The sequence below is a fragment of the Haliotis cracherodii genome, unplaced genomic scaffold (assembly GCF_022045235.1).
Source record: "Haliotis cracherodii isolate W230 unplaced genomic scaffold, xgHalCrac1.p SCAF_1, whole genome shotgun sequence".
NCBI lineage: Eukaryota > Metazoa > Mollusca > Gastropoda > Lepetellida > Haliotidae > Haliotis > Haliotis cracherodii.
Window position 1 is genome coordinate 80,292,533 of NW_027266264.1, and position 20,236 is coordinate 80,312,768.

Below are 20,236 nucleotides of genomic sequence, written 5' to 3' on the forward strand. Positions count from 1 at the left end.
ATCGCCGTGAGCGCTTATTAGAGAGGGGCGCTTATTACGTCAAATACGGTATGTCAAATTGGTACTGAGATAAATTCTTAGATTGGTGTGGGTTGTCACTGTCAGTCTATGCACAAATTGAGTCAATAGTTCGGGAGTGCATTTCGTTGTTTTGGTCACTAAGATGGGTCTTAGTGAGGATACTCATGCATGGGCACGATCAGACTTTTCCCAATGTTTGCTAAAATGCTTAGTTTAAGATTAAAGGATCTAAAATACCAAAAGCAGCACTTCTGTAGCTATTCATGCTGGGGAATAGGCTATTTATAATGCGCATATTTCCACACAACTGAAGGGCATGCTCAAAGCGTTATTACCCCGGTCACTGGATAAATGTGCACTCAAGAATTATTCTCAGCTCCATGAGGAGTATACAACCCAGGTTGCTTGTTTGCCTCTAGAAGGTTTACAACCTCATTGCCATCTCATCCATACCAGCGTGCCCACCCAAACCCAACACAAGTCAGCCCATGCAAGCATGGTTGCCGTAAAAGACGACTATGCTTGTCGTAAGAGGCGACTAACATGATCGGGTGGTGAGGCTCACTGATTTGATTGATGCATGTCATCGGATCCCAATTGCGTGGATAGATGTTCATGACGTCAATCACTGGATCGTCTGGTCCAGGCTTGATTATTTACAGACCACCGTCATATAGCTGGAATATTGCTGTGTGCAGCGTTCAACAACAAACAAACAAAGCAAGCATGATGTAACAATGTCCTGTTGCCACAACATGCTACAGGCTACAACTCACTCCAACAATGAGGATATTCATGAGTCGGTCGATGTGGGTTCTCTTGAACACTGTCTTGCCACTGTTCATCATGAGCTTTGAGTCATGTCCGGCGAAGACGACGAGTCCGTAGCACCACTGGGTGTTCCGCAGGACACATCCCCTCAGCACCACCTTGTCGTTGTCCAGGGAGTAGGTCTCTCCCTTCCACGTCAACTTGCCCTCAAACTTGCTCAGGCGGATGTTCGGAGCTTCACAGATTATCTCCGCTGCAAAGTGACAAAGCAGGACATTTCAGACATAGAAAGTTCCAACATTTCCACAGGTCTTTATTCATCACTTTTGCACGTCATTGTTTTCACCAAGCAAATGATGAGTCAAGAAACTAAATTGCTCATTTAAACCATGAAACATTCAGGTGGATTTAGGTTATTACATACTATCTATGAAAGCCTTTTTCATGATCCTCGACATACTAGGGCATCATATCTCCGTTCTATTGAGATAAATATCCGGGGCCCATTAACCTCAAAAGCTTCGTTTCGTTTCGTTCGACCATTTCCATTTTCTCAGCCAATCTGAGTCCAATCTGATTGCATGCCTAATTTCAAAGGTGTCTTGTGGTTCAAAACAACTAAGCCAATGGGTGCAGAGGAATACCATTCTGAATAATTGAGTGAGTGAGTGAGTATGGTTTTACGCCGCATTTAGCAATATTCCTGCAATATCACGGCAGGGGTCACCAGAAATGGGCTTCACACATTGTACCCATGTCGGGAATTGAACCCGGGTCTTCGGCGTGACGAGTGAACGCCTTAACCACTAGGCTACCCGACCGCCCCTGTGACATAATAAAGCAAGCAGCAAGAATAAATGAAGGTTCATAATTCACTGATGGCCTAAGGAAGTCCAAGCAATATCCGAGTAATATATCCTTCATGTAAATCTTTATATGAAGGGTATTAGAATGATTCTACAGTTTCACTACAAGTGTTTACAAGATGTCAATAAAATCATCTTCCTAGGCTAGAAGTCTTCAGCGTGAAGAGAATAATTTAGGATGTGGACAGGTGAGTGAATTTCTTTTCACACCACAGTGGCCACTAAATGAGGATACCAGTAGTTGGTAGCATGGAGAAAATAGCCACGCCATCAGCTCACAATGACACAGGAGGAACCAGGTTATTAGTATCTTACCACTGAAGCTGCATAGGACTCAGTTAACATAAGCTACATAATTTCATCACTGACAAAAACTCCCTCTATTTCAAACAGATCTTAATGAACAAACGTTATCATCGAAATTAATCTCAAAACATATTTATTTAAAAAAACTATGACAAAACAAAACTGTCACCTTTCCTGATCAGAACTGTGATATATATTCAAAGTAAGAAATGATTTTTTCAGTTGACAGAAAAATAGATAAAATCTGTGATTTGAAATCATGTGCATAAATCATACATGACTGACAAATGACCTATAAAATCGGAAACCTTAAATCAATATAACAGTAACCACAGATGTGTATCCTGTGTGATGGACTGACATCAGGTGGAGAGCGACGTCCCCAACATAAATCTCAACAGCTGGCCCTGTAGTTGATCTGATCGGTCTACAGTCGACACTCTTCAACTGATTCAGATAATCAATGACTACGATGAACTGATTCATCCAGAATTCAACAACAGTGACTATACACTGTAATAAACAGGTGATCTGCCTGCGAGTCTCAGATGGTAGATGACTTTGATGTTCTTCATGCCACAGGCAAACCAGTACTTCCAAACCAAAGTAACCACCCACACTGTCAGGTGTGATGATACAGCCATTTTGGCCTCCCAATACTCACAAACGTTTGGTTTGTTGGTTAACGCCTCAATCAGCAATATTCCAGCTACATGACAGCGTTTTGTAAATAATTGAGTCTGGACCAGACAATCCAGTGATTGACATCATCAGCATCTATCGCAATTGGGATATGATGATATATGCATCAACTAAGTCAGCGAACCTGAGCACCCAATCCCATTAATTGCCTCTTACGACAAGCACAGTTGCCTTTTACAGCACGCATGGGTTGCTGAAGACCTATTCTACCCCGGATCTTTACAGGTAGTAATCTATTCGGATCCGAGTTAAATAACAAGAAACATGTGATCGGACAGGTTGGAAAATCAGGAGGTTGGTGAGGGGTAGGCTGCATAATATGAAACATATGAGGGGGGCGGGATTGTGGGCAATGTGAGAGAGGGGATGTCACAGGAGACCCTAAAGGAGGGGGGTGGATATTAGCGTGGGGCATAGATTTGAGAGAGGAAGGGGACCATAAGGCTGTGACTACTGACCATTAAACTGTGACATCTTTGGATGATCGTCTCCAATGACTGCAGTCTCTGGCAAGGCCTGTTTCACCTTAAGATTGGTCTCCCTGTAAAACCACAAACACAAATAATACAAAGGTACTGAAGCTCACCTGTACCAGATAATGCAGAAGCATTGGGTTATGTTACCAAAGCAACACGGCTACAATTCAACAATCAAGACAATGCAGTTAGTTTCAATTATTTCTAATGATATCATATCTATTAACTATCACATCCTGATTTACCTGTCACATTGGCTGCCAAGTGCAAAGAATATCTTAAACACTCACTGATATTTAAAGATTTATACTGTCCAATATGGATAAAGGATCTCACAGATAAACAGATAATCAGCCTAACCAAATGGTATTCATTGAGTGAGTGAGTTTTGTGTAACCATAGTCAACAATACTTTAGCCATATGTTAACTGAAAATAGAATCTGGTTAATATTTGAGAATGCTGACAAGAAGTAGATGCCATACAGTACTTGATCCTGAACACTTTCTGAATTTCAATGCAGGATGAATAGGACAGAACATGCTGTCAATATATAAAAAGCCACTATTAATAAAGAAATTATTCCCCGTGAATTGGAATTCACATTTCCACAATGATGTATCGAGCATGAAGACAGTAGCCTTCATGTACACATTCCTGAACGGCGCAGGCAGAAATCTTTAATTTTTAAAGTGAACCCCCAATATTGCGGTAGATTTACTTAACATCCTCTCATCAATACCAAGCAATAACTTCAGTGGTTTCCGAGACTTTTCTTTTCAGTCTTTGAAATTAAAACTCTAGATGTAGTTGGGGCGGTCGGGCAGCCTAGTGGTTAAAGCGTTCACTCGTCACGCTGAAGACCCAGGTTCGATTCCCAACAAGGGTACAATGTGTGAAGCCCGTTTTCTGGTGTCCTCCGCCGTGATATTGCTGGAATATTGCTAAAAGCAGCGTAAAACTATACTCACTCACTCACTAGGTATAATTTGTTATTTTGTTTAACGCCTAACTCAGCAATATTCCAGCTATATGGAATGTAAATAACCAAGTCTGGGCCAGACAATCCAGTGATCGACATCATGAGCATTAATCCACACAATTAGGATATGATGACATGCATCAACCAAGACAGCAAGCTTAACCAACAGATCCCGTTAGTCACCTTTTACAACAAGCATAGACGCCTTTTACGGCAAGAATGGGTTGATGAAGAACTATTCTACCCCGGATCTTCACGGGTCTCTAGATTGAGGGATATATAGAGCCAGTATATTGATGTTGATGTTTTTGGTAGTCTGGTGCGAACAGAAGAACATATATTCAAGGAAGGACAAAACTCCCACGACATGGTGGCAGGCAGAAATAACAGTAATAGATAGAGGGATGTCAGAGGTGTCATACACAACACCTCAATGGATGTGTTTCATTCTACCACAGTCAGTATCTACAACAGCTTACCCATCCAACTCGGCAGTCTCAATGTAGCATAAACTGTTGGGTTCACTGGTGGACAGCAGCATGAAGTCAGCCTGAAACACATGGAGACACAACATCAGCACCTTCACTGACCACGGGGCAGATCCAGGAGTGTACTATGTGAAGGATAAAGCACGACTCTGAGGTTATGGTCGAGGAAGTAAGACCAAGGCAAGAGGGTATCTCAGCCATATATTGCTGATACCTGACTGCCGAGGTCTTACTTTCTTGATGTGACTTATCTCACTTATAAACCGTCTAAATGCAAAAAGTAACAGAAAAAATAAGAAAACATCGAGATATCTCATAGTGAAACAATGCATTTTGTTGCGGTATAAAAAGGAATGCGATCAAATAGTGCAAGAAAGGAACATGTGCAGAATAGACAAAACTAAGTCAGGTATCTTGTCCCCATTCCATAATGATACATTCCCTGGACCCATTCCCCACCATAGCTTTGTTGGGAAGTCACCATCTCAATCTCACGACAAAAGAAAACTTCTCGCTCATGAGAGTGATTTGATGAGTTTTAGCATTCTCTCATTTGATCCGGGTCTCAAAACTAAGCTATGAAACCAAATAAGTTTATGATATTTATCATATTGGATGGGAGATATTTGCTGTAAATAATTGAGGATGCTGTTGCAACTGTTGCAACTATTGCTGTTCCTGTAGCGCTACAAAGGCTTATGGTCTTGTTCCACCAATCGATCTTGATGAATGTATTCAAGGCATGGGGATAGACTATTGCAGGCAGGCTGCAACTGGGTATCAATCATTCCTGGTGGTGACCACAATTGCCATTCGATTCCAATTTTAATATCCAAAATGGGAGCTGCAAGGGATTATCAGGATCACTCGTCTCCAAGGGGTGTCCGACATATGTGTATTCAGTCACGTTAGGAGCTGCGAGGGATTATGATGACCTCCTTGTCCACAAGGGAAGTCAGGCATATTGACCATCCAACGTCCATTTAGTCACATTAGGAGGTGTAAGGGATTATGATGACCTCCTTGTCCACAAGGGAAGTCAGACATATTGACCATCCAATGTACATTTAGTCACATTAGGAGGTGTAAGGGATTATGATGACCTCCTTGTCTACAAGGGAAGTCAGACATATTGACCATCCAATGTACATTCAGTCACATTAGGAGGTGTAAGGGATTATGATGACCTCCTTGTCTACAAGGGAAGTCAGACATATTGACCATCCAATGTACATTCAGTCACATTAGGAGGTGTAAGGGATTATGATGACCTTCTTGTCTACAAGGGGAGTCAGATCATATCCAAGGTACTGCAAGGGACATTGAGGACCACTCTTTCTGCAACCACCACCAGAGCCCGCAACAGGAACAAGAATTCTGATCCCTTAAATATTATTTTCCTTCAGTATTTGTTCAACACCCTGGAATGTCACAATGCCATTGTGAAGTGAGGTGAGGTGAAATGGGGTTTAACGTCGCGTCCAAGATTATTGCACTTATATAGCGACGTGCATGCTGCTTGTACTAGTCTGGACTGATGCCGATTTATAGTGCTAGCACACTGAGATACTATTTTTTAGCCCTTTAATGCCGAGCACCAGACAGGCTAACAACAAGTACCATCTTTTAACGTCTTTTGTTATGACGCGGCCAGGGATCGAACCCCGGACCTTCCGCTCTCCAGACGGACGCTCTACTTCTTGACCACAGAGTCGGTCCACAATGCCATCACTGCTCTATCCATATGATGACCTCCTTGTCTACAAGGGAAGTCAGACATATTGACCATCCAATGTACATTCAGTCACATTAGGAGCTGCAACGGATTATGATGACCTCCTTGTCTACAAGGGGAGTCAGACATATTGACCATCCAACGTACATTCAGTCACATTAGGAGGTGTAAGGGATAATGATGACCTCCTTGTCTACAAGGGAAGTCAGACATATCCAAGGTACTGCAAGGGACACTGAGGACCACTCTTTCTGCAACCACCACCAGAGCCTGCAACAGGAATATTTGTTCAACACCCTGGAATGTCACAATGCCATTGTGAGGTGAGGTGAGGTAAAATGGGGTCCAAGATTATTGCACTTATAAAGCGATGTGCATGCACGTGTGTGTGTGGCTGCTTGTACTAGTCCGGACTGATGCCGATTTATAGTGCTAGCCCACTGAGATACCATGCCGCAGTTTAACATGAATACCCAACTCAGACACAGTATACTGACTCCGAGCCGACCAGTCCTTGTTTTAGCCCCTTTAATGCTAACAACAAGTACCATCTTTTAACGTCTTTTGGTATGATGCGGCCAGGGATCGAACCCCGGACCTTCCCCTCTCCAGGCGGACGCTCTACTTCTAGACGAGGGAGGTGGTCCACAATGCCATCACTGTTTGCTCTATCCATATGATGTCAGTACGATCAATAATATGCCAGCAGACTTTCCTTTCAATAAAAAGTTTGCTCTTTTCACATTAGACAAAAAAATGCCATGTAGATTTTCGAAGAATTAGTAAAATATGGATAAAAGATAATCTTATCCCTGGTAACTCTTGTCATGTAAGAAAAGTGCTGATTAGAAATTGTAAAAAACAGTGAAAATGGTACATTACAATCCAAGTTTCACAAGAGTTTTTGTGGAGTATCAGGTGATTCATCTAATCACTGGTCTCTCATAGCCAAATGACAAAGATGGAATCTATATGTTGGTAATCTAATCAGCTGCACACCCTAATGCCATAACCATCAAAGCCAATTCAATTGTGCTATCTATATTTAGTTGTTCAGCTAATCATGTGTACCAGACTAGTGGTCGTCAGCCATTTTGACTGTGATATATTTATGATGAACTTGATATTTATGGAAAATTCCAAGGTGAACTCTGCACTTGTTTTGTTATGGTTAATACATAATCCTGAAATAACTCAGATCATGTGCATTCTCTCGACAGTCAATAATTGCCATTGAAATTTGGGATAACGAAAGTCATATTAGCTGTCAGAAGAAACACAACTTGATGTGCTGTGATTAAGAAAATATAAATGTCCCTTTACATAGATGAGTTTTGGAGCAGTGAACAAAAGGAAGGAAACCTTGTGCACTTTCAAACAAAAAATTATTTGGTGAAAACAGAGACAATGGTTATGATACTGACAAACCAAGGTTCATGGTACTGACAAACCAAGGTACACGTACTGACAAACCAAGGTTCATGTACAGACAAACCAAGGTTCATGGTACTGACAAACCAAGGTACATGTACAGACAAATCAAGGTACATGCACAGACAAACTGAGGTTCATGTACTGACAAACCAAGGTACATGGTACTGACAAACCAAGGTACATGTACAGACAAACCAAGGTTCGTGGTACTGACTAACCAAGGTTCATATACAGACAAACCAAGGTTCATGGTACAGACAAACCAAGGTACATGTACTGACAAACCAAGGTTCATGGTGCTGACAAATCAAGGTACATGTACTGACAAACCAAGGTTCATGTACTGACAAACCAAGGTTCATGGTACAGACAAACCAAGGTACATATACTGTCAAACCAAGGTTCATGGTATTGACAAACCAAGGTACATGTACTGACAAACCAAGGTTCATGTACAGACAAACCAAGGTTCATGGTACTGACAAACCAAGGTTCATATACTGACCATCCAAGGTTCATGGTACTGACAAACCAAGGTACATGTACAGACAAACCAAGGTTCATGTACTGACAAACCAAGGTTCATGTACTGACAAACCAAGGTAGCCTGCAACCTCGGGGTATCGCGGTACTTGTCATGTACGCTAAACGGAACAAAATGCACTCACTAACCTTTATGTTTATTCGTGTTCTCTGTATCAGATATCATTCATGTTATCAAACAATGCATATTTTACTGATAAAAGTTCATTATTTACATTAGCAGCTCCGAGTAAAAGCCGGGCCTCGCGCTCTGTTTGACAAGGGAGAGAACTCCATCGTATCGCGGTACAGAGAAAAGTTGTGTATGGAGGTTCGAATTGGACAAAAAGAGGACATAATTCTAACATCCACTGGGTATGATCATGCCAGACATCAGTGATTTGTCCAGACAAGTGCAAAGACAGCACAAGTAAAATTCTAAATGTGTTATCAGCAATAGGTATTCAATGCATATTTACCGAAAAGTAAGAGAAAAATATGTTTATAAGTCAACATCAAAATATCAGAAATGATATTTTAAGATTGTTTAAAAAAAATTGGATGACAATAATTTGTCACAAAATGGAAAAATGTTAAAAGTCAACAATAAATATATAAAAAGCACTCCTAGTATGCCCAAAGTATGTATTTATCTTTTGGTTACTAGTGAAGAACGTATTTCTAAGTTTGGCATTATGGCCCTTATGATCTCCCAATAGATTCTGGGCACCGAGCGGGAAAAAATGTGCGGACTACGTAACTTCCGTTACCTCATTAGTCGCCATGAATATGCAGATGATCTAGTTCAGGTCGATAGAGAAAGTTTACTTGGGGAACTGCGGGTTATATCATTGGCCATTGATAGATGGGGGTAAGGCAATATTACAACAGATGCCAGAAATATGTATCAACGGATTAATAACTCCTTACTTACAGCAGACGGAACATTACGAGGAAATTGAAATTGTTTACGAAGTGAGCACTTCCTGGTTACTGATTTGCATTAAAAGACAGCCGCTAAGAGGCGTGTCCCGCGTGAAATACCGGAAATCACAAATGCCACGATACGATGAATGCCGCGATACCATGGGGTCCGAGTATACATATACTGACAAACCAAGGTTCATGGTACTGACAAACCAAGGTACATGTACTGACAAACCAAGGTACATGTACAGACAAACCAAGGTTCGTGGTACTGACTAACCAAGGTTCATGTACTGACAAACCAAGGTTCATGGTACAGACAAACCAAGGTACATGTACTGACAAACCAAGGTTCATGGTACTGACAAATCGAGGTACATGTACAGACAAACCAAGGTTCATGTACTAACAAACCAAGGTTCATGGTACAGACAAACCAAGGTACATGTACTGACAAACCAAGGTACATATACAGACAAACCAAGGTTCATGGTACTGACAAATCGAGGTACATGTACAGACAAACCAAGGTTCATGTACTAACAAACCAAGGTTCATGGTACAGACAAACCAAGGTACATGTACTGACAAACCAAGGTACATATACAGACAAACCAAGGTTCATGGTACTGACAAATCGAGGTACATGTACTGACAAACCAAGGTTCATGGTACAGACAAATCGAGGTACATGTACTGACAAACCAAGGTTCTTGGTACAGACAAATCAAGGTACATGTACAGACAAACCAAGGAACATGTACTGACAAACCAAGGTTCATGTACAGACAAACCAAGGTTCATGGTACTGACAAATCGAGGTACATGTACTGACACACCAAGATACATTCTACTAACAAACCAAGGTTCGCGGTACCGCCAAATTAAGGTTCATGGTACAGACAAACCAAGGTTCGTGGAATGGCAAACCAAGGTTCGTGGCAATGACAAACCAAGGTACATGTTCTGACAAACCAAGGTTCATGGTACTGACAATCCAAGGTTCATGGTAAAGACAAACCAAGGTTCATGTTCTGACAAACCATGGTTCATGGTACAGTTAAACCAAGGTTCATGGTACTAAAAACACAAGTTTTGTGTACAGACAAACCAAGGTTCGTGGCAATGACAAATCAAGGTTTGGGGTACAGTTGAACCAAGATTCATGTACAGACAAACCAAGGTTCATGGTACAGTTAAACCAAGGTTCATGGTACTTAAAAACCAGGGTACATGTACTGTCAAACCAAGGTTCATGGTACTGACAAAACAAGGTACATGTACAGACAAACCAAGGTTTCTGGTACTGACAAAACCAAGGTACAATTACTGACAAACCAAGGTTCATGGTACTGACAAACCAACGTTTCTGGTACAGACAAACCAAGGTACATGTACAGACAAACCAAGGTACAAGTACTGACAAACCAAGGTACATATACAGACAAACCAAGGTTCATGTACAGACAAACCAAGGTTCGTGGCAAAGACAAATCAAGGTACATGTACAGACAAACCAAGCTTAGTGGTACTGACAAACCAAGATACAAGTACTGACAAACCAAGGTTCATGTACTGACAAACCAAGGTACATGTACAGACAAACCAAGGTTCATGGTACTGACAAACCAAGGTTCATGGTACTGACAAACCAAGGTTCATGTACTCACAAACCAAGGTTCATGGTACAGACAAACCAAGGTACATGTACTGACAAACCAAGGTACATGTACTGACAAACCAAGGTACATGTACTGACAAACCAAGGTTCATGGTACTGACAAACCAACGTTTCTGGTACTGAAAAACCAAGGTTTCTGGTACTGACAAACCAAGGTACAATTACTGACAAACCAAGGTTCATGGTACTGACAAACCAAGGTTTCTGGTACAGACAAACCAAGGCACATGTACAGACAAACCAAGGTACAAGTACTGACAAACCAAGGTACATGTACAGACAAACCAAGGTTCATGTACTGACAAACCAAGGTTCGTGGCAAAGACAAATCAAGGTACATGTACAGACAAACCAAGCTTAGTGGTACTGACAAACCAAGGTACAAGTACTGACAAACCAAGGTTCATGTACTGACAAACCATGGTACATGTACAGACAAACCTAGGTTCATGGTACTGACAAACCAAGGTTCATGGTACTGACAAACCAAGGTTCATGTACTCACAAACCAAGGTTCATGGTACAGACAAACCAAGGTACATGTACTGACAAACCAAGGTACATGTACTGACACACCAAGGTTCATGTACTGACAAACCAAGGTACATGTACAGACAAACCAAGGTTCATGGTACTGACAAACCAAGGTTCATGGTACTGACAAACCAAGGTTCATGTACTCACAAACCAAGGTTCATGGTACAGACAAACCAAGGTACATGTACTGACACACCAAGGCTCATGTACTGACAAACCAAGGTACATGTACTGACAAACCATGGTACATGTACAGACAAACCTAGGTTCATGGTACTGACAAACCAAGGTTCATGGTACTGACAAACCAAGGTTCATGTACTCACAAACCAAGGTTCATGGTACAGACAAACCAAGGTACATGTACTGACAAACCAAGGTACATGTACTGACACACCAAGGTTCATGTACTGACAAACCAAGGTACATGTACAGACAAACCAAGGTTCATGGTACTGACAAACCAAGGTTCATGGTACTGACAAACCAAGGTTCATGTACTCACAAACCAAGGTTCATGGTACAGACAAACCAAGGTACATGTACTGACACACCAAGGCTCATGTACTGACAAACCAAGGTACATGTACAGACAAACCAAGGTTCATGGTACTGACAAACCAACGTTTCTGGTACTGACAAAACCAAGGTACAAGTACTGACAAACCAAGGTTTCTGGTACAGACAAACGAAGGTTTGTGGTACTGACAAACCAAGGTACATGTACTGACAAACCAAGGTTCTTGTACAGACAAACCAAGGTTCGTGGTTCGACATTTTCAGATGACAGATTAACTAATGTCATACCAAAATTTGGTAGTTCCTCAACTTCTCATGATTTGCTCAGTCATACATATAGAAAAGTATGACATCTTAGTGCTACATTAGCACTTTACTGAGACACAAATTGTGTGCAAATTTGAAAATCAGTAAGAGAAAAAAATAACATTCAAATAACATGAAAGCAACAATGTGATTGCTCTTCCTTCATTGTTGTTAAACACAATGATCACTGCAGTACCTGGTGCCAGCGATGAAATATGGTGTCAACCTCAGCATCAAACAATAGCTATTTTAACCTCTGAATAAAATATACTCACAGCAACAAAGTCATTGTTTCTGAGTCGTATGATGTCGCCCACAACAACGGTGTGCCATCGTGCCGATACGATTTTGCCATCTCGCAATACATCTGACTTCCTGTTGTTTACCTGTGCATCGCTCCGATGACGTTTCTACAGAAGAAAGATCCTACATCAAGAAACTAGAAATGAATATTACACATAAATTACTGCCAGGAAACATATTAAGGATATATGATAAAGAAACTAAAGGCTTTATTGTAATTACAGTCTAGAAAACAATGTTCTTATTCCACAACTTTTTGATAAAATAGAGAAAAAAACATTAACTCTGTATCAATTAGACACTCCGTTATTCATTATTATTATTCATTATTATTATTCATCCATAATATTACAAATTAATGAATGAAATATATGATTTTTAATATTTTTTAACAGGAAATGGGTCAAGAATGTTCATAATTAATAAATTCTTTCTCAATCCTCAACCAATTTATCAAATAATGTCTTTCTGCTAAGCTTTCAAGCATTGACTTGGATATCAGCAGGTTGATAGCATAATCCTTACAACTAATTCCCATTAAATAACAATCGACATTTTCAATGGCCATCGCTCTGTATCTGACAGTGAAAGTCCCACTGTAACGCTGAAACAAGCCTGGGATCTCCAGACGAAGCCAACATCATCCATGTAGTCATTCTATTTGCATATAAATTACACAAACTGCAAAAACAGGCACCTTCAGACTTTTGGGTAATACAGAGAGCTCAACAAGTTGTACAAGTCGATGCTAACAATGAAAATCAGATTAATGTTTGATGCTCATTCTTTCCGAGTTTAATTTGTAAAATTACGCAGCTACGTTAACATGCAATGTGTCTTTATTGTTTAATTGTGAAACTGCCACACATTTCTGCGCACATTGTTATCATAGATTTTTAGCCTGTGTTGATAAAAGATCCTGTCTTGACACAGAGAACAACCATGTATATCCCTACAGACCTCCACTCAAGCCTCACCATGTATAACCCTATAGACCTCCACTCAAGTCCCACTTATGTATAACCCTAAAGACCTCCACTCAAGGCCCACTTACGTATAACCCCACAGACCTCCACTCAAGTCCCACTTACGTATAACCCTACAGACCTCCACTCAAGTCCCACTTATGAATAACCCTACAGACCTCCACTCAAGTCCCACTTATGTATAACCCCACAGACCTCCACTCAAGTCCCACTTACGTATAACACTACAGACCTCCACTCAAGTCCACTTACGTGTAACCCTTCAGACCTCCACTCAAGTGCCACTTATGTACAACCCTACAGACCTCCACTCAAGTCCCACTTACGTATAACCCTACAGACCTCCACTCAAGTCCCACTTACGTATAACACTACAGACCTCCACTCAAGTCCACTTACGTGTAACCCTTCAGACCTCTACTCATGTCCCACTTATGTACAACCCTACAGACCTCCAGTGAAGTCCAACCCAACCCCTTCCATTGAGCTTCAGAGAAATTCTGTTGTTAGCTATCAAAGACCAAATATGTCACATGAAACCTGGTCGAAAGACTGAAGACCCACACTGGAAATAGAAATCTAAACAGAGACCTGATTCTCAGAATCAAGATAAAGTCTCAATGAAATAGGAGCCAACATTCTATTTTCAAAATAATCCTCAACTTATATAGTTACTTTTATAAGAACAAAATAAATAAAGCTTGATTGACAAATGGCATTTACTTTTCTTGCAAAAAGAACTTTGCCCACTTGGCATTTTATCTGAGTTCCATGAAATCAATATTAGTAAATGTTAAATATTACATATTTAAATGAGACAGGTAATGTCAATTAATGATCAGTGAAAACTACACATGTTAGCATGATGTTTAGCAAACAGGTAATATCATCAGTGAAACTATGAAGTAAAGTTACTAGCTGCTACTGTTGTAGGCCTTGTATTGCATGAAGGAGAGTGCAGTATTTGTATATCAGGCATATATTGTTTATTGCATGGTCAGCTATAGCCAAAGCATATCATTGAGGTAGTGACTTTCAGAGTCAGATAAGGAGGCTGGTGAGGGGTCATGCGAAAATGGAAGAGTAGATTAACTCTCAGTCTCAGCAAATACTGGCACTACTAAGGGACACAACTGTGCATGGTCATTCTTGATTAAAGATTCGTTGCCTCAACAGAACTGAATGTTCTGTGCTGATAATCCAGTGATTGACATCATAAGCATCGATCCATGTAATTGGGTTACTTTGGCAAGCATGGGTTGCTGAAGACCTATTCTACTCTGGATCTTCACAGGTGCAATTTACCATTAAGATAGTTTAAAATCATTACCTTAAACATTAATTATTAGATATAAAAAACAAAAATGGAAATTCATATGGAAACATCTAAAAATTAACTTAAATTTCACAAAATATGTTGGAAAAATACATATCAAATAATGAACATAATCAAATAATTATATCCTATTTTCATAAGATTTACAAAACTCCCAAACTTAGTATAATTACTCCATAATGAGTAGAGTAATGTGAAAGACATCCTCACTCCGACAACAGGTGACATTGGGCACTTACAAAGTCATCGACAGCATCCTTAATGGCGGTGACTATAAGCACAACGACGAGCGGTATGACCGTGGTGAGGGGGGTGAGGGACGAGACCACGGGCATCACCTATTGATGTACACAACCCACACTGTATAGCAACTGCCTCTCACCAACACAAGGGAAGCAAAACTCGGTCCGCAGTCACAAATTAAGTCTCCTGGCAGGATGAAAGATTTTCAACATGGAAAAGAGAGATGCACACACAGCCAAGCATAAAGCAACTGTCATCTGATCTCAGAAGACTTTGGGGATGCAGAGAAATTTCACGTACAAAAGATGTACACACAAAAATTGGAAGTGTACAGACAAATATATGAATTCCTGCCTTTTCCAGTGCAGCCATGTTACCTTGTTCTTGCCCTACTCCTTTGTTTCTTGATTATCATTTTCAACCATTCTTTTTGAAGCAGGTGTATTTTCCTATGCATGTTTCAATAAGCCAAACTTTCAATTCAGACACTGATACATTAATGTGTGGCCAGCGCCAGGCTGTTCTTTAAGCAACATCTCTCTTTTCTAACAAAACAGATTCCCAGCTCCCTTGAATAAAAAAAAGAATGAAACAAGAAGTTGCCAGGGATAGCCATCATTGTGACATTCTCACTGACCTGGATTACAGCTGTGAAAGATTCCAGCCAGACAATGTTTTCCTCCATACAGCCTTCTCACTGTCACAGTGCAACGTACACAATCTATTTCCTACTTACACAATTGATTTTTTAACGATCCTTACAGGAGTATTGCCAATTGATCAAACTGATTTTTTTTAACTGATGTGACTTTCTTTCAGAGATTTGTCTACGTCAAATTGGTGGGACTGTCTTGTTATGCCAACCACTGTGGTTCAAGGGACAGCTTTTAAAAAATAAAAAGCCTGAAGGTCTGTCATATTGGGTTGATTGGTTGGTTGGTTGGTTGGTTGGTTGGTTGTTTTACGCCACACTCGGCAATATTCCAGCTATATGAGGGCGGTCTGTACATAATTGAGTCTGGACCAGACAATCAGTGATTAATATCATGAGCATCGATTCACGCAATTGGGATCGATGACATGCATCAACCAAGTCAGCGAGCCTGACCACCCTATCCTGTTAGTCGCCTTTTACTACAAGCATAGTCGCCTTTTACGGCAAGCACGGGTTGCTGAAGACCTATTCTACCCGGGATCTTCACGGGTTATGTCTGTCATATTGGGGCAATGTGGACCTCATATTTATTTTTTTTCCTGTTTTTGTTTGTTTGTTAAATGCTGCACTCAGCAATAGTCCATCTGTACGACTGCAGTCTATTAATAATCAAGTCTGGGTCGGACAGTTCAGTGATTGGCACCATGAATTATTGGGATACAATGACAAGCATCATCAAAGTCAGCAAGCCTGAGCACCTGATCCTGTTAGTCGCCTCTTACGACAAGCAGGGAAGGCAAATTCTAATCCAGATCTTCATGGGTCAAGTCAAGTAATCCATTTAAGGACTCGGTTCACTTGACTGCACTTATTGTACTGCACCCACAGCTTGAATTGGCTCACCCACATCTCCCCTACCCTTGGTAGAAGAGCATGCATAGGCCAGAATGGGGAGCATAATGTTGTTCATTGTATGACGAAACAGCGGGGCCTGAAGTTGGGGGTCATGGTGTTTGTGGTATGACTGGCAATGGGGCCTGGAGTTAGGGGTCATGGTGTTTGTGGTATGACTGGCAATGGGGCCTGGAGTTTGGGGTCATGGTGTTTGTGGTATGACTGGCAATGGGGCCTGGAGTTGAAGGTCATAGTGTTTGTGGTATGACTGGCAATGGGCCTGTTATTGAGGCCATGGTCTTCTTGGTATGACTGGAAATGGGCCTGTTATTAGGGCCATGGTGTTCATGGTATGACTGGAAATGGGGTCTGTCACATGGGGCCATGGTGTTCATGGTTTGACTGGCAATGGGCCTATTATTGGGGCCATGGTGTTCATGGTATGACTGGCAATGGTCCTGTTATTGGGGCCATGGTGTTCTTGGTATGACTGGCAATGGGCCTGTTATTGGGGCCATGGTGTTCATGGTATGACTGGCAATGGGGTCTGTCACATGGGGCCATTGTGTTCATGGTATGACTGGCAATGGGCCTGTTATTGGGGCCAAGGTGTTCATGGTATGACTGGCAATGGTCCTGTTATTGGGGCCATGGTGTTCATGGTATGACTGGCAATGGGCCTGGAGTTGGGGCCAAGTTGGTCCTTATATGACTGGCAATGGGTGCTACTGTAAAGGATAGGCATAATAATTTGAAGCAAAAGCGCAAATCAACTAACGCCATGAAGAAACTAGGCTACTAGGAGATTGAGGGCAATGTGCCATGTGTTATGTAAGATTGAATGTCAGCATTTCTAGAAGACTAGTCACAATGGTAGCTATATGGCACAATGACACACAGCAGATTTGACCCACTTGTTGCTAAAGCATGAAACTTTGCTGAAAGAGATGCTGTCCAAGAATTAATTAGCAATCCCAACAAAAGATCAAATTCATGTCTCACCCTCATTCTCATCTTTTATACAAGATGAGTTGTGTGCATATGGTACATCTAAACATGGGTCTACTATATCTGTTAAATCTAATGTGGTAACTTTATAGAGGTTCATTATCCATGAAAAAAGACCTTAAACCTGGAACTCTTTAAATCCATATTTGGAACAAAGTTCTTTAGATACTATTATCAGACAATATGCTTGATAATAAAAGCAAATAAAAAAATTCAACACAATTGTTCCAGTTAATGGCAGATTGTTGATTTGACAAAAGTATATGTTTCAAAGTGCACACTGAAGGTTTACTGAACTCTGTGTTTGTGGTTGCATGTTTACAAACACACTGATTGTTCCACTACAACAACAGAACCGAGACATGATTTTTTTTTAATTGGGACATAAACACACACAAAAAAAACCATAGCATAACTCCCACATGCTCCTGTGCATGATGCAACTCGGGAAAGTACGAGCTGTCGTCATCTCAACAAAATGGTGTGATCCAAAGCAAAACTTTCCCCCAGAATCAAATTCCAGGACATGATGTATAGGTCTGACACATGGTCATGCAACTTGGCATCATCTGAACATCATCCCATAACCTAAAAATAGAATATTAAATGAATAATTGATTCTCAATATAACAGAGCGTAAATAGACACCAGTTTTTGAGATTGGCAAAATGAATCCATCGAAATAACTCAAGGTGAACTGGGTATATGACAGATGCAAGCAAAGCACAAAGGACATATTATAATATTGCAGGCTCCAAGTGCAGTAGCAGGTTATAAAGCAGTACAGGGGAGCTGGCGATGGTCAAGCCCAACCATGTGTGACTTACGAAATCATCGATTGCATCCTTGATGGCCGACACCGTGAGCACGAACACCAATGGAATGATGGTGGTCACAGGACTAAGTGATGTTATAGCTGGAATAACCTATTAAAAGCAACATGGTAAACATTGGCACATGCTGGTTCATACAAGCATTGGCACATGCTGGTTCATACAAAGATTGGCACACAATCGTTCATAAAGACATTGGTACACACTGGTTCATACAAACATTTGCACATGCAGGTTCATAAAAACATTTGCACATGCTGGTTCATCCAAACATTTGCACATGCTGGTTAATACAAACATTTGCACATGCTGGTTCATACAAACATTGGCACACACTGGTTCATACCAAACATTGTCACACACTGATTCATAAAAACATTGTCACACACTGGATCATACAAACATTTTCCCACACTGGATCATACAAACATTGGCACACACTAGATCATACAAACATTAGCACACACTGGTTCATACAAACACTGGCACACACTGGATCATACAAAAATTGTCCCACACTGGTTCATACAAACATTGTCACACACTGGATCATACAAACATTGGCACACACTGGATCATACAAACATTGTCACACACTGATTCATAAAAAAACATTGGCACACACTGATTCATAAAAACATTGTCACACACTGATTCATACAAACATTGTCACACACTGGATCATACAAACATTGTCACACACTGATTCATAAAAAACATTGGCACACACTGATTCCTAAAAAACATTGTCACACACTGATTCATACAAACATTGTCACACACTGGATCATACAAAACATTGTCACACACTGATTCATAAAAACAGAGCTACTGAAAAACAAAGATTAGTGACCTGGTTCCATAATGCACTGGACTGGCTATACCATGTACAAGCATACTGATTAGGTGAACATGCTGCGGTGGCATAATTACTTGTTAATAACATGCAGAAGATGCAGCGGTTTGAGTCCAGGATAACATAGTATATCACTATAACCTAAAATTTGTGGGTCTGAACCAGACAGCGTGTGGGTCTGAACCAGACAATCCAGTGGTTGATAGTGTGTGGGTCTGAACCAGACAAGTCTGTTGTTCATAGAGTGTGGGTCTGGACCAGACAATCCAGTGGTTGATAATGTGTGGGTCTGGACCAGACAATCCAGTGGTTGATAATGTGTGGGTCTGAACCAGACAATCCAGTGGTTGATAGTGTGTGGGTCTGAACCAGACAATCCAGTGGTTGATAATGTGTGGGTCTGGACCAGACAATCCAGTGGTTGATAACGTGTGGGTCTGGACCAGACAATCCAGTGGTTGATAATGTGTGGGTCTGAACCAGACAATCCAGTGGTTGATAACGTGTGGGTCTGGACCAGACAATCCAGTGGTTGATAATGTGTGGGTCTGGACCAGACAATCCAGTGGTTGATAATGTGTGGGTCTGGACCAGACAATCCAGTGGTTGATAATGTGTGGGTCTGAACCAGACAATCCAGTGGTTGATAACGTGTGGGTCTGGACCAGACAATCCAGTGGTTGATAATGTGTGGGTCTGGACCAGACAATCCAGTGGTTGATAATGTGTGGGTCTGAACCAGACAATCCAGTGGTTGATAATGTGTGGGTCTGGACCAGACAATCCAGTGGTTGATAACGTGTGGGTCTGGACCAGACAATCCAGTGGTTGATAACGTGTGGGTCTGGAC

The 20,236-nt window shown here is 41.1% G+C and overlaps 1 protein-coding gene across 7 annotated transcripts in view; it reads right to left on the reverse strand.

Annotated features, from left to right (window-relative positions):
- Nucleotides 1-20,236, reverse strand: part of LOC139442723 (phospholipid-transporting ATPase ID-like) — a 141,408-nt gene that overhangs the window by 27,312 nt on the left and 93,860 nt on the right. For 6 of the 7 annotated variants that reach the window (XM_071223641.1, XM_071224068.1, XM_071223785.1 and 3 more), the window contains exons 6-10: nt 15,137-15,235; nt 12,548-12,682; nt 4,603-4,673; nt 3,125-3,207; nt 798-1,045 (exon numbers count right to left, since the gene is read on the reverse strand). In XM_071223641.1, the coding sequence (XP_071079742.1) occupies nt 798-1,045; nt 3,125-3,207; nt 4,603-4,673; nt 12,548-12,682; nt 15,137-15,235 (636 nt within the window). Of the gene's footprint in view, nt 1-797; nt 1,046-3,124; nt 3,208-4,602; nt 4,674-12,547; nt 12,683-15,136; nt 15,236-18,524; nt 18,624-20,236 lie in introns of all 7 variants that reach the window. The other variant, XM_071223712.1, reaches the window with a different exon arrangement.